Consider the following 13,284-nt stretch of genomic DNA (forward strand, 5'->3'; position numbering starts at 1 on the left):
TTCTCTAATGTCAAGAAATAAATGTTGAAACCATACTATATGATATTTTATCGGGCACTTTATATGTGAATGGCAATATTTCTTGGAAATGTATAGTCTGATTACATTCTAACAAGGGAGAGATTATATGATTGCAGTGACGTTTCATTTCTGGAATAAACTAAAGGTATCATAGTTGTAATTGAATATTTGAAAGGTTAATAAAGTGAAGGCTCTAATGTATCTTGCAAACCCTACATATATTAAGGAACCTAAACAAAATGCTGCAATTATAAAGTTGGCGGACATTACAAAAGTTAGAAACTAGTCAAAGGAATGACACAATTGATTGCCATATGAATGAAAAGATTTCTGAACCAGCAATGGATATATACAAATTATGTTCATGCCATTGAGTACGAGGAGATAATACGCTAATTCATATCCCAACAAGTTTCCATGCCAAAGAACTATTGAACTTATAGTTGTTGTAATTGTAGTTTGCGAAATCTTGAAATTGAGGTGGAACGTGTATGATGGAAAGTAAATAAAGTGTCATAATCATGGTCCAAAAGACTCCAAATGGTATAGGAATTATTCAGAATAATAAATACTAAAGTCCAAACAATTAGCAAGGAGATCATTAGCAATTACTCTATTTCTCATGTGAGTACATGATCTTTGGGTCTAAGAACTTTTAGTGCCGATCACACATTATCCATCGATAGTTGTTCCTAATCATGCTGAAGAAAAACTTGTCAAGTGAAATCAAGTATATGTTCACAACTTTTGATGCACTTCTCAGGTGGAGCTTATGTCAGCTTGGGAGTAATGAATATCAACCCCATTGTATTTCTAAAGCGTGCTTATCTATTGAATTGGTGGATATAATATAGTAGTCATCAGGTGGTATGTATTGTTGCTCTATTGACAATCATTTGAGCCATCACTTTGATACTATACATCTCCAACAAGAGTTTATTATAATCCATTCTATTGTGGCATGCGCATATTGTGTAGTTTGAGACTCCCACAAACTCTGATATATGTAGTGCTTGAGCTTTCGATGATGGAGTCTAGTTACTCATCTATATTTTATTCAAAATGAAGTCATCTGAGACATAATACAAAGATCAAAACCAGGGATGCTTAAGATACTTGTCATTGACGAATTGTTAAAGTAGGGAGTTTATTCTTATGAGAGTTTTTTCAAAAGAAGCGAGATATTTACTGTTATTGTTGAGTCCTTTGGTACATTAACTCTAATTATCCTCAATATCGTTTTTTTTATGGGGTTCGAAGAGTACTATCTCTAGATGACACTTAGTTGCAGTCTATTCATTAAGAAGATACAATTAAAGACAAATGCCGCTAAGAGATGTGATTGGAAGAAAGGATGTGTCTATTGAAAAAAGGACATGCTTCTATTATTTGTTGAATTATTGAGTATTTTAAATCTTTGAAGAACAAAATATCTAAAAGCATATCAAAAGAGTATGCTTTCATGTTAGAGGAAGCAACTAAAGAATTTGCTTCATTTGACATTTGAAGATCTTCTTCATATTGATTTAGAGGAAGTAAATCCTGTCAAGATGGATTCTTCAATGACCAATTAGAGGACTATAACTTATGAATGGAGTCCATGGCTGGAAGATCTTTATGTGGACACATAGTTCATGATATTCTTAGATGGATACTTGGTGAGAATGGGATTCACCGAGAGTGATCTGCAGACTCTATCTTTATGTTCATGAAAAACAAAGCATGTATCACTATAATAGAGATATGGTGCAAGGAATTCTATCCATTTGAAGTACATAAGCATTGAGGATCAAATGATTGATATTCTCATCAAGCTTCTTACTGTAGTGAAGTTTGTGCATTTTTTAGATAGATTTGATATTATGGAGAACGAAGCAATGACTAAGAGGGAGTCTCAATATCAATGATTCCTTGAGATGTCTATAATGAGTCATTCTTTGTGAGAAAGAAGTATGAGGTGAAATCCTTTATTCCACCCTCTAATATGGTTTATGATGGATGTCATGTGTGTGACACCATGATAACACTACTTGAGACAATCTATAGAGATTTTCCTTGTACTTGTGATGTGAATATCTTTGTGAGGTGACGATCTCACAATGATGGTTGAGAAATCCATTGTGGTGGGTAACACATGTGGTCGTACATGAGGACATGCCGTAATGGTAGATATCATAAATCCATTATAGAAGATAGTGTATACGGTGCTATCCAAGGACATAATGGTAAAAGTGCTATCTGGACATAATGGTAAATGTCTTATCGTCCTTCATGGTGGATAGCACATATAGTGATATCTGTGAAACTGCCATTAAGGTGTGAAGCACATACAGTGCTACCCAAAGAGATTTTGTAATTCCATTATGGAGGACAAGCACATATGGTGCTATCTAAAAATATAATGGTAGATACCTTAAAATCCTTCATGGTGGATAACACATATAGTGATATCTATGGACATGCCATGAAGGTGGGAAGGGCATACGGTGCTGCCCAAGGAAATATCGTAAATCCAATATGCGGGACAAGCACATATGGTGCTATCTAAGGACATAATTGTAGATGATTTAAAAATCTTTCGTGGTGGTGGATAACACAAATGGTGATACCCATGGACATGCCATGAAGGTGGGAAGCACATACAATGCTACCTAAGGAGATACCATAAATTCATTATGGAGGACAAGTGCATCCGGTGTTATCCAAGGACATAATAGTAGATACCTTAAAACATTTTATGGTAGATATTGTTGGGTGGATACTTTGCAACCAACAGTTTTGGGTAAAATCCAGTTGCAAAATAGGATGCCAGCCATAGTGTGTGAGACAGAGTCTCTCCTACCTTAACGGGAAGGCTCCCCTTTCTGACCGTTCCTTGAATCAACTCAAGATAAGCAAGAAGTTAAAAGATTTGTAAGAGTTGTCACCAATATTCGTTCCTCTTAGCTTTCAGGAAAGAATCCACTTACCCGCGGAGCGAATGATGGGCAAGATGAAACCTTGAACCACACTTCTATCTAAAGTTGTAAACGGTGATACCGATAAACCAACGCTAATTCAAAGGCTAGCTGAAAGCGTACCAGTTTGGCTCTAAGTCATGTTTTAACTTATTCCATGAGAATAACCTCTACCATTGGGGCACAAAAACTTCCAGAAGTAGGGAATTCTAACTATTTTTCGTGAATTTGAGATGGTAATACAAGCTACAGTCAAAGCTCCTAGTCTATGTATTGCCACAACTGCTCCTAGTCAAAGCTTTGGCTCCGATTGCTTCTTAAATCACTATGCTCTATTATTGAACACACAATAATAACATGAATCAAAGACAATAGGCACAAATTACAGTCAAAGCTTCTAATTTTCTCTATTACAATTGCTTCCAATCAAAACTTTGAATTCGATTGCTTCTTTTATTCACTTTTCTCCCAAATTCGTACTACACAATTAAAGTTATGCTTGCACAAGTTTGGTAGAGCTTTCTTATATACAACAAAAGATGATTTTTACAATGAGGGGACACTCCTTTATATAGGCACGGGAGTTGAGAAAAAGATGGAGGAAAAAGTGGTAGCAACTCAACCAACTTTGACCTAGTCTAACTAATGAGAGAAATTATTGGATTACATGGAACTGCATATGCAACTCGCATTACATGTAATTACAAATGTAAGTCGTATTACATGTAATTACACATTTTCATGCAATACATTCTCTTCAATTACAAACATGAAAGAAGAAGAAAGAAGATGGAAAAGAAGGAAACAATCCTAGGGATTGTTTTGAAGGGTCTTGTACTTGGCGATGCTATCTCGGATGATCATTGGATCAAGAGTTCCTGTATTTTATGTCACTGCATTCACTTTGATAACCATAATCTTGTATCTTTTGATAACCTCTGACTCTCTTTGATGAATTGTCCGTTGTCATTTGAAATCTTGATGTGATCAAGTTTTTCTCGTTCAAGTTATCATGAATTCTCCTTTGTAGATTTGCACATTCTGGATTCTCTGACACTTTGAAAACTTTCTTGACGATGTTCGGATGTAAACTCAGAATAATTTTCGATCAACAGCTTTAACTCTTTTTTTAAGTGCTTGGCGCATGGGAATGTGTGAAAATGATAACCTGACTTTAAAAGTGTGACCTTTAGTAAAAAAAAAAAGGGTTCTTTAGATGTCATTACACGTAAAGTGAATTACATGTAATGAGGAATGGGAAATGAGATGACATGCGAATGCGGATGGAGAATGAGCTTACATGTAAGTGCATATGAAGGATGAGATGAAATGTGTAATGACAAAGGAAGTAAAATGACATTTATTTGCTCATGGAGGTGTAAGTGCATACGGAAGGAAGGAATGCAATGTGCCTTGAGGTGAAATGAACTTTATAGTTGTCCTGGTGAAAAGGTGAAGTTAAAATACATGGGAAAACATGCATATGACATTTTTGACCTTTTAAAAGTGACTTCTAGTCAAAAATAGGTATTCAAGATGCAATTACATGTAAGACTTTTCATGTAATTGTGTCATGTGAGTGGATGCGAAAGTGAGATGAGTGAAAATGGAAGTGGGAAATGAGATTACATGTATGTGCGGACAATGGATGGAAATACATGTAATCACATGTGAAGAATGAGATGTGAAGTGTTGTGACATGGAAAGATGGAAATGGAATGAAGTGATGCTCTTGCATGAAATGGAAAGTGGAGTGAAGTGAAACGTGCTCAAGTTCTTGGGAAAGAACTTGCAATTTCTTCCAAAAGAAGAAAAATGAAAAAGAAAACAACGAAAAACAAGCACAAAACAAACACATGCCTTTGGTCTTAGACTCAAACATGTCAACAAGCAAGTTGTTTTCAAGTGCAAATTCAAATTTGGAATTTGGGGAATTCCAAAAGTGTGAAAATGAGAGTTTTCATCATTTTTAAAGAAAAGATGCACTTTTCATTGCATACATATGGACAAGTGTGCAACTTCAAGCTAAAATATGCATTGAAATAGCAATATAAGCATGAATTGATGAGCAAGTTTGAAAAAGTCACTTACTCGGAGATCAAAAGCCAAAATAGCAATAATCATGGACTTTGAAGACCAAATCTCCTCCAAATCTGGATTCTCAAACAATAAGTTGACTTTTTCCATGCTTGCATTCAACAAATATTAATGAGCAATGAAGGGTCGAATTTGACATGAAAATGCCAAATACATGATCTCCAAAGATAACAACATGCATTAAAACTCAAAAACAACCCCTCTTGATCAAAGGTATGGGCTGGAAATGCCATTTTTTGAGTTTTTTGAACAAAAACGTGATTTTTTAATGCAAAAATTTGGGCCGTTTTGGCAAAAACGTGGCAAAAAAAAACATGTTTTTGAGTCATTTTTGACTTGTGAATGCAAAAACCACTTCCCCAAATGCTAATACATCGATCCAAATGCAAAAACGTGACTTCAAAACGCATAAAAGTGGATAAAACCCCCCAATTTTCTGGGCATTCTCAGCAAAAACATGATCCATAAAAGGCATGAAAAAAATGTTTTGACTTCTAAACACCAAAATGTGAGCCAAGATGCAATGCAAACCACTAAAAATGCCAAATCGATTCCTCCTCTTGCCAAAACGCGAGCCCAAAATGAAGATTTTTGGTGATTTTCTCAAAAATGTGTCCTTGAAAGGAGTCAAAAATAATGTTTTTTAGCTAGAAAAATCCACATTCATTGTTTGAAAACCCATGGATTGGCAAAACAACCCTATTGGAGAATATTTCAAGAAAAACCATGAAAGAAATCAATCAAAATCTTCAAAAATGGGTTCATGAGAGTTCTTTGCATGTGTTTTTCTCCAAAACGGGTTTTAGAAGGGCAAAAACATGAGATTTCATGCAAAATGCACCTTTTTATGGTCAATGCACATTTTAAAACATGCTAAGATGCAAAACTCACCTTTTGGAGGTGAAAGCATATATTAAAAACTCACTTTTAGTGTAAAACTCACATTTTTGATATGGATGCATGTTTTAAGTGAAGACTCAACTTTTTGGTGCAATGGCACGTTAAGTTATAAAGCTCACCGTTTTGATGTCATTGCACATTTCAAGTGAGCTTATATGCAATGGATCAAAAAGGTCCACTTTTGATGACTTTATACTTCTAAATTGAAATTTACATGCAGTAACATGAAAAATGTCCACTTTTGATGACTTTAAGTGATTTAATTAGCACATGTCAATTTAAATTCATTAAAATATTACTTAAATGGGACATAAATTATATTTACACATCATATTATCAATATAACATGTAAATATCATTTAATAAGTAATATTTATTAGAACATTTGATTTAAATGCTAAAAATTAAATTGAACTATATAGTTAATATAGTCACTTGAGTGAAAAATCAAAAAGTAAACTCAACTTAAAAACATAACATAAAGTGCACTATAGTTACTTTAAGTAGTTATTCAATTGATAAAGTAACTTGAAAACATAACAAAGTGAATTTAAGTTATATTTTTCAAAAAGTGAATGTCAAATTAAAAATATAACATGATATTTTATTTTTTTTGGGTTGTTGCATCAAAAAAGTCCACTTTTTGGACACTAAATGGTCATATCTTTTGATTGACAACTCCGATTAAGCTCTAGGTTAGATCAAATCAAAGGGGAAACCGAAAGCCATGACTTGAGCAAAACCAAAAGACTAAAAACCCAGAAGCACACACTCAAAAGAAAAGAAAAGGAAGATAAAGGCCTCAAAAATCAAGCATAGGCTCGACAAATAGGAAAACGAAAAAGACTTGACAAAAGCCTTCAGTAGAAGAGTTCATTATATCAATTGGTTGATCAATACTAACCAATTAAATAATGAACTAAACTCCGATAAATGCGAAACTAATTTGAAAAAGTTTCATACTGTTACCTACATTTTGTGGTGACAAAAATGCAAGAAAACAGATATTACATGAAGTGATATCCAAGGATATGTCATACAAAGATATCCAGAATTCATTGAAATTCAATATGGAAGCCTCCCTGTCTAAGAGGAAGTGTTGAAGTTAGCTTCGAGACGCTTACATATTTGATTCACAGTGATGTCTCAAGAAATATGAATTATTATCTGAGACATTAGTTTAATTGTTGAATGTAGCATCACGGGGATGAGCTTGAAGTTGTCAAGAAAGATTCCTCCCTAGCTAAGAGGGAGTGTTGATGTCATTATAATTGTGGTTGAATTCCTTGAGGATGACATAGATAATATAAAGTTTGCGATAATATAATTATTGTATTAACAATAATTATATTATATATATATTAAATTAAAAATATAATTAATATATGAAAAATAATTATTATATCATTGTTACTTAATTTTAACACATGTTAAAATTCAGACATGAAATTTTATTCTGCTAAAAGCACATTTCATCTGATATTTTAAAAGAATATAAATGTCCTTGTATCATTCATTTATTGAATATACAATTGATATTTTACAAAATAATGAAATGTTAAAGGCAAAGTATTTCACACAAGTCGTGAATATAGTTGCTATCTTTCATATGTACTAAAGAACAAGAAAAATAAAACATATGGGAGAAGGTCAGAGATAACCAGTCATTGTGTTTCAGACTTTGACTGGTTAGGTTTCCGTTGTTGCATTGTCGCCCATAGTCCAGCTCTCGATCTGGTAAGCTCCTGTTTCCTCGTTCCCCTGCAAGAAGATGGTGTTAGATCTTTACGATCCAAGCAATGACTAGTTATCTACAGCCACATTTTTGGCACATGTCATATTCCTCTTATTTTTGAATACATACAAAAAATAACAAGTGTATTCTAAACTTTCAGATGCAAATCATAGAGAAGTATTTTGTGAGTGTCACGAGCCCATGCTCGAACCTCATAAGATATTATTCTAAACATCAGGCAAAGAAAAGAGTGCTAAAACAGAAAATCAAGAGAAAGATAACACATAAAATTGGAAACAAGTACAGCAAGGAGATCATGCTTCAGGATTAGGCAGATGAATCCTATTGCCCAGAATGGAAGATATCTAAGTGCAAATTCTGTTTAAAGAATATATGATCATAACATGGAGTCGTAAGAGATCCTAAAATATGAAATCAGCTGGTGATGGCAGATCAATTTCATAAAAGAAGTAAACAGGCATCCTGTTTTCAGCATGAAAAGAAGAAGCATTTAACAAGAGGAATATGCCATACTTCAAATAGAAGGAGCAACTACAGTTCTGCATGAAATTAGCAAGCACGTTCATGACTAAAGCACCAGTTATAACTGACAATGCAGATATAATGATATTCATGACATCAATCTCATTTTCTTTTTTGAGATGCAGACAAAAGCTCTTCCAGAAGTAGAGAAATAAAAAACTTTATTGATATAAGTTAAAGAATCTGAAAGCATGGTAAAAGGTATGGAGAGAATTAGTATCTTTGTGATATAACCAGTTCAGATTTTTTTATTTCCTCAGGAAAACCATCGGAACAAATTGTGAATCAAACTACAACTGAAAATGTTCTACAATGAGCATAATAAATGGTGCCTGAGCAAGTCGCTGATCAAATATGCCCAGAATTTTGTTACAGCGGTATTAATGGGTGCATATTTTCCATGTAGAGGTGATAACAACCAGTTAAAGCAAAACCCTTATCATAACAGCAGCGAAAATCATTTCAAATGATGAAATATGCAACGTGCTTCTAGCACTAGGGAGCAAAATGTTTTTCTTTTGCTTCTAAAAACGCATACCTGCAATATATGGTCAAGTGCGACAGTTTTCCAACAAGGAAACGCAGGAAAACATGCCCTTCAAAATGAAAGTAAATACTCAGCAAAAGAGGAGAAAATCATAACAGCAAACCCTTTTGAAAACGCCCACATTTTATTTACAATACTCATGCATTGAAAAAGACGTATTTCCATTTTAGCACAAAAGGGGCAAGAAGAACAATTGTTTCTCTTATAAAGAAGAACATGCTAAATCGGAATGAAAGTTTACCTGGAAAAAATCGGCTTGAAATGATCAAATAGCAGGAAAAAATCACCAAGAACGACTTCAAATATGGCGGCCTCAGATAGCAAAGCATTTTCCAAGTACCATAACAGCGAGTTTGACCCAACAATGATGGCAAAGAAAGTATTTTCATGGCGTTCTTCTAGGGTTTCAAAATCCCCTTATCAGCTGCCGAGTCTTCCTCTAGAGCTTTCGAATGAAGAATGAGGAAATATTTGCTTTATTTTAGGTTAATACATTCACATTTAACCTTTTTTTGATTTCCTTTTCAAATCCGCAGGAAGATGTATTGATATCATTTTTTTTTATATTTCGAATTTACATAAGCCTTTTTTGATTTATGTAACATTTAAATAGTATAATAATGTATTACTTTAAATATATTATTATATTATTTAACTTTTATCAATGAGTTATATGTAATTTAAATTTGCAAATTAAAAATGTAATTAATAATAATCAGATTGATAATATTATAAATCAATTGATTATTATTAAATTAAGCAAATTTAATTCAAATAAATCCATTTTTGGATTTAGGAGAGAAAAGCGGATTTTGAGTTAGTCTTATGATTAATAAGTCAGTGTGACAAGTGTCTTTTAGACTAAGTCTTAGAGGTTATTTTTTCAAAGACTTAGCAACATCATTTAAAGTCATACTTAAGGCTTTTTGAGTCATTTCAGGACTATGGGTCGAATTTTGACCTTGTCCTAGCATTTTGAAGCCATGTGTTGACGTTTTGAGTTTTTTAAGGGCAGTTAAAGGTGAGTCATAGGTTCTGTTATGACTTAGTTCATTTTTTAAAGCAGTGAGTCATCTTTTGATGAGTTTTGACTCCCTTTTAGTAGCCTTTTTTCCTGATTTCGACCAGGAGTTTTGCTATTTAAGTTTTCTAAAACTGTGATATCGGGGATGCAGTTCTGAAAGAGAAGGAGGCTATTGTGACTTTTTACTGTCCTTTGTCTACTTTTTTTCTGAAATGTATCTCGGAAATTGATTTTTTTGACCTCTGAAGGTATAATACAATTGGCTGGATCTACTTTGGGACTCATTTTCGCGTGCAATATTGGTGATTTGATGTTAATTTTCTGTGTTCTATCAAGAGCCTTTAAAGTTTATGTCTCATTTTTGCACCTATATGTGTCAGTAAAACCTTTATGCATAGGTCATAAGTTGTGCATTTTAATGAAATTATATTGATTATGGTCCATATCTTTTTGATATTAATCATTATAGCCTTCTTCTGAAACACTTTTATGCAGAAATTTTTCATCAGAGTAGTATTTTCAACTATATGTCATTTCATTGTGTTGTTAAACATCAAAATCCTTCATTATTGTCTTTGGTGTATCACCTTTCTAGTTTAAATAGTTTTTTTTTTTTATATGCTTTCTTCTTCCCTTTTTCTCATAAGTTCATAGCATAAGTGAAATATCGTAGTATCATATAGGAACCGGCCTAGAATCTGGAGGTTCAGTCACCTGCATAGTTTACCCACAAACTCGTGATTGTTTCCCATGTTTCACCAGAATTTCTAAGTATTTAGGTGCTTATCTTGAGGGTGCAAATTCTGGTGATAACAGTCATATAATAATATAATAATCATTATATTAATCGATGATAAGTATATATAATAATAATATATATGAGGGTAGTGTCCATTGGTGACAGGGGACACCACCCAGATATACGAAGGAAGAATAAGTCATCCTCTAAGCATGTAGAAAAGGAATAAAAGAATACACTCTAGAAGGCAAGATCACCCTTCCATATGACAAACTCTCAATGTGCATCAATGTGATCCATCACAAATCCTTGATGTTTGAATGTATCTCACAATTGATCTGTTGATAATTCTGATCTTAAAATTGTTGTGCAAATCCAAATGCTCTATCCAAGGTGTACGGCTGTAGGAGAATCAAAATGGCCCTAGGAATGGTATGAATGGTGTAGAGGAATGTATAACTGGTAGATATGATCCCAACCTTCACAGATGTGCGCAAAATACTCCAACTGCTGCAAACTGAATCAATGCCTGAAACTGTTGTCAATATGACCAATTGTGAATACTAGATAAATATATTGCTCAAGGATAGTTGGTTTTAGTCTGACCTTTTGATTTTTAGGGAGTTTCCTTTCCTGGAAGCTTCAACTTGCTGCTCGAACTCCTCATGGCTCAAACACAACTTTCAGATGTCAAAATGAATACTTGGATGCTCAAATGAAACCCCTCAATGTCTTTTTATTAGCCTCCAAACCCTAGCTATCCACTTCAGGGTTTTCTGTCTTATTTTAATAAATTTTATTTAAAATTAATCCCTTCACAGAATGTTTGAACCAATTGAGGAGCCCACTTTTTAAGAACAACATTATTCTTATAACTCCTAGGTGTGTGTTCCATGGGGCTCCCACTCCATAACACTTTATTATTTACATCACTTTATATTATAATAAATTAAAACATTAGGCAATTACTTAACTATTCTAAATTTATTCATAAATCCATCATATGGACTCGAAACTGAAAACTCCTAATGCTCATGCTATTATGGTGATGTCTAAATATAGCAGGTGAATTAACAATCCCCTCCTAAAAAATAGGGATCGTCCCTTAAAAAATCAGAACTGCATCCAAAGCCTCTAGAATGATCCATGAGGTCTCCTTATGCATTCCAGTCAACTCCCAGCCAATCCTTCAAAATTAGGAGATTGCCTCAAACTATCTGAAACAACTTTTAAAACCTTGAGATAGCTCCACAAAACTCTAAATGGGTCCCCTGTGCACTCAACTAACCTATGGGAACCCTGATAGTAGGCCAACATCTACTGACAACCGAGCTGTCTAAGGAAGGGACATTACACGATCCATCGATAGTAATGATGCAAACTTGAATGTTCCTCCTTTGATTTGTGAGTGCAATGTTTGAATGCAAGTATGAGGTTGATGCCAATCTCTAATTATTGCAAATGGTATGCAAGCCTGATCTGATAATTGTGAGATAAAGTTATTGCCTCTATGTTGTGCAATCTAAGATGAAATATGGATGTCACTATTCACCATGATGAAATGTTCCCACTGAACTATGTATGTCAATCTCTTTTCAATGTGATCCCAGATGGGCTTCAAGCACTGATTACCCTGATTCTTTCACGATGAAAATGTAGCTATGATTTCTAATTATATGATTTTTTCATTGTTGATGAATAGTGATGCTAGTGTGAATGATGAACTCTGATCCACTGTTGGTGATGTATTGTGATGCCAGGGCTTAGGGCTTTGACCAAACCCCTCAAAGGATTCATCCATCCATCCATGAAAAGTGCTTCCATCCTCCTTTTGAAAATGTCAGTCATCAAGACAAAAAGCCTCTAGAACTCGGTAGTATAGTTATACACAGATCCTCCTTTCCTCAATTGTGCCTACTCCTTGAAGTCAAGTCATTCCCATCAAATCTGTCAATGAGTCTCTCTGAAAAGTTGGCATAGGAAGTGATTTGGTTAATGTCCTGGTGTCCCTATCCCATGTTGCCACCACTCATGAGAGATGTCATCAAGGGGTTGTGCTGCATTCTTATCTCTTTATCCTCGAGCATAGGGTTTTAGCTGGAAATATGTGTCTGCCTTTTGCACCCAAGCTCATGTTGTTGATCTTTCGGATCCATCAAAAAAGGGAAGACTTAGCTCAACTTAGATCATCATTGTAGTTTCCATTACCCCTTGTGGGCAAATGCCTCATCCTCAGGTCCATATAATCCTTGAGAGATATGTTTTGACTCTAATCCAGCGGCAACCCAATATTGCTTTATTTGCTCCTGCAACTCAACCAAAGAGGGACTGTGATTCTTTAGTTGTTCGGACCTTGAAAGGAAGGTTAGCATCCTCAAATTTGCTATTAAGTCCTAGCTAAGAGAGGTAGGGTGCAAGTGGACCACCTCAAAATGGCCCCCCTTGCAAGGCTAACTAGCTCACAAGAGACCATATGAGCTAATAGCAAATTAGATATAGGTGCAGGCTAAGGAGGGGATATGATGCTTTCTAAAAAAATTATGAATTCTCATCACTATGACGATTTTCAAGTCATTGATTGGTTGCATCAGAAATGTTAGGAATTCAATAGATTGTTGATTGCTGCTACAATCTGAATGGAAGGGCTTGATCACTTCAGTTGATTGCTTGATTCTCATCTATGGTGAATTCCTCCCTCTAAATGTAGGTTTGAGTATGCTC

At 34.4% G+C, this 13,284-nt stretch overlaps 2 protein-coding genes across 7 annotated transcripts in view; one reads left to right on the forward strand and one right to left on the reverse strand.

Annotated features, from left to right (window-relative positions):
* Positions 1-13,284, reverse strand: part of LOC149539561 (uncharacterized) — a 250,070-nt gene that overhangs the window by 223,320 nt on the left and 13,466 nt on the right. For 4 of the 5 annotated variants that reach the window (XM_089800793.1, XM_089800794.1, XM_089800792.1 and 1 more), the window contains exon 2: positions 7,648-7,736. In XM_089800793.1, the coding sequence (XP_089656919.1) occupies positions 7,648-7,736 (89 nt within the window). Of the gene's footprint in view, positions 1-7,636; positions 9,451-13,284 lie in introns of those variants that run through there. The other variant, XM_089800795.1, reaches the window with a different exon arrangement.
* Positions 1-13,284, forward strand: part of PES1 (Esterase/lipase/thioesterase family protein) — a 201,828-nt gene that overhangs the window by 185,992 nt on the left and 2,552 nt on the right. The window lies entirely within an intron of this gene.

This window comes from Cupressus sempervirens, chromosome 9 (assembly GCF_028749045.1).
Source record: "Cupressus sempervirens isolate cs-2001-9-10 chromosome 9, ASM2874904v1, whole genome shotgun sequence".
NCBI classification, from domain to species: domain Eukaryota; kingdom Viridiplantae; phylum Streptophyta; class Pinopsida; order Cupressales; family Cupressaceae; genus Cupressus; species Cupressus sempervirens.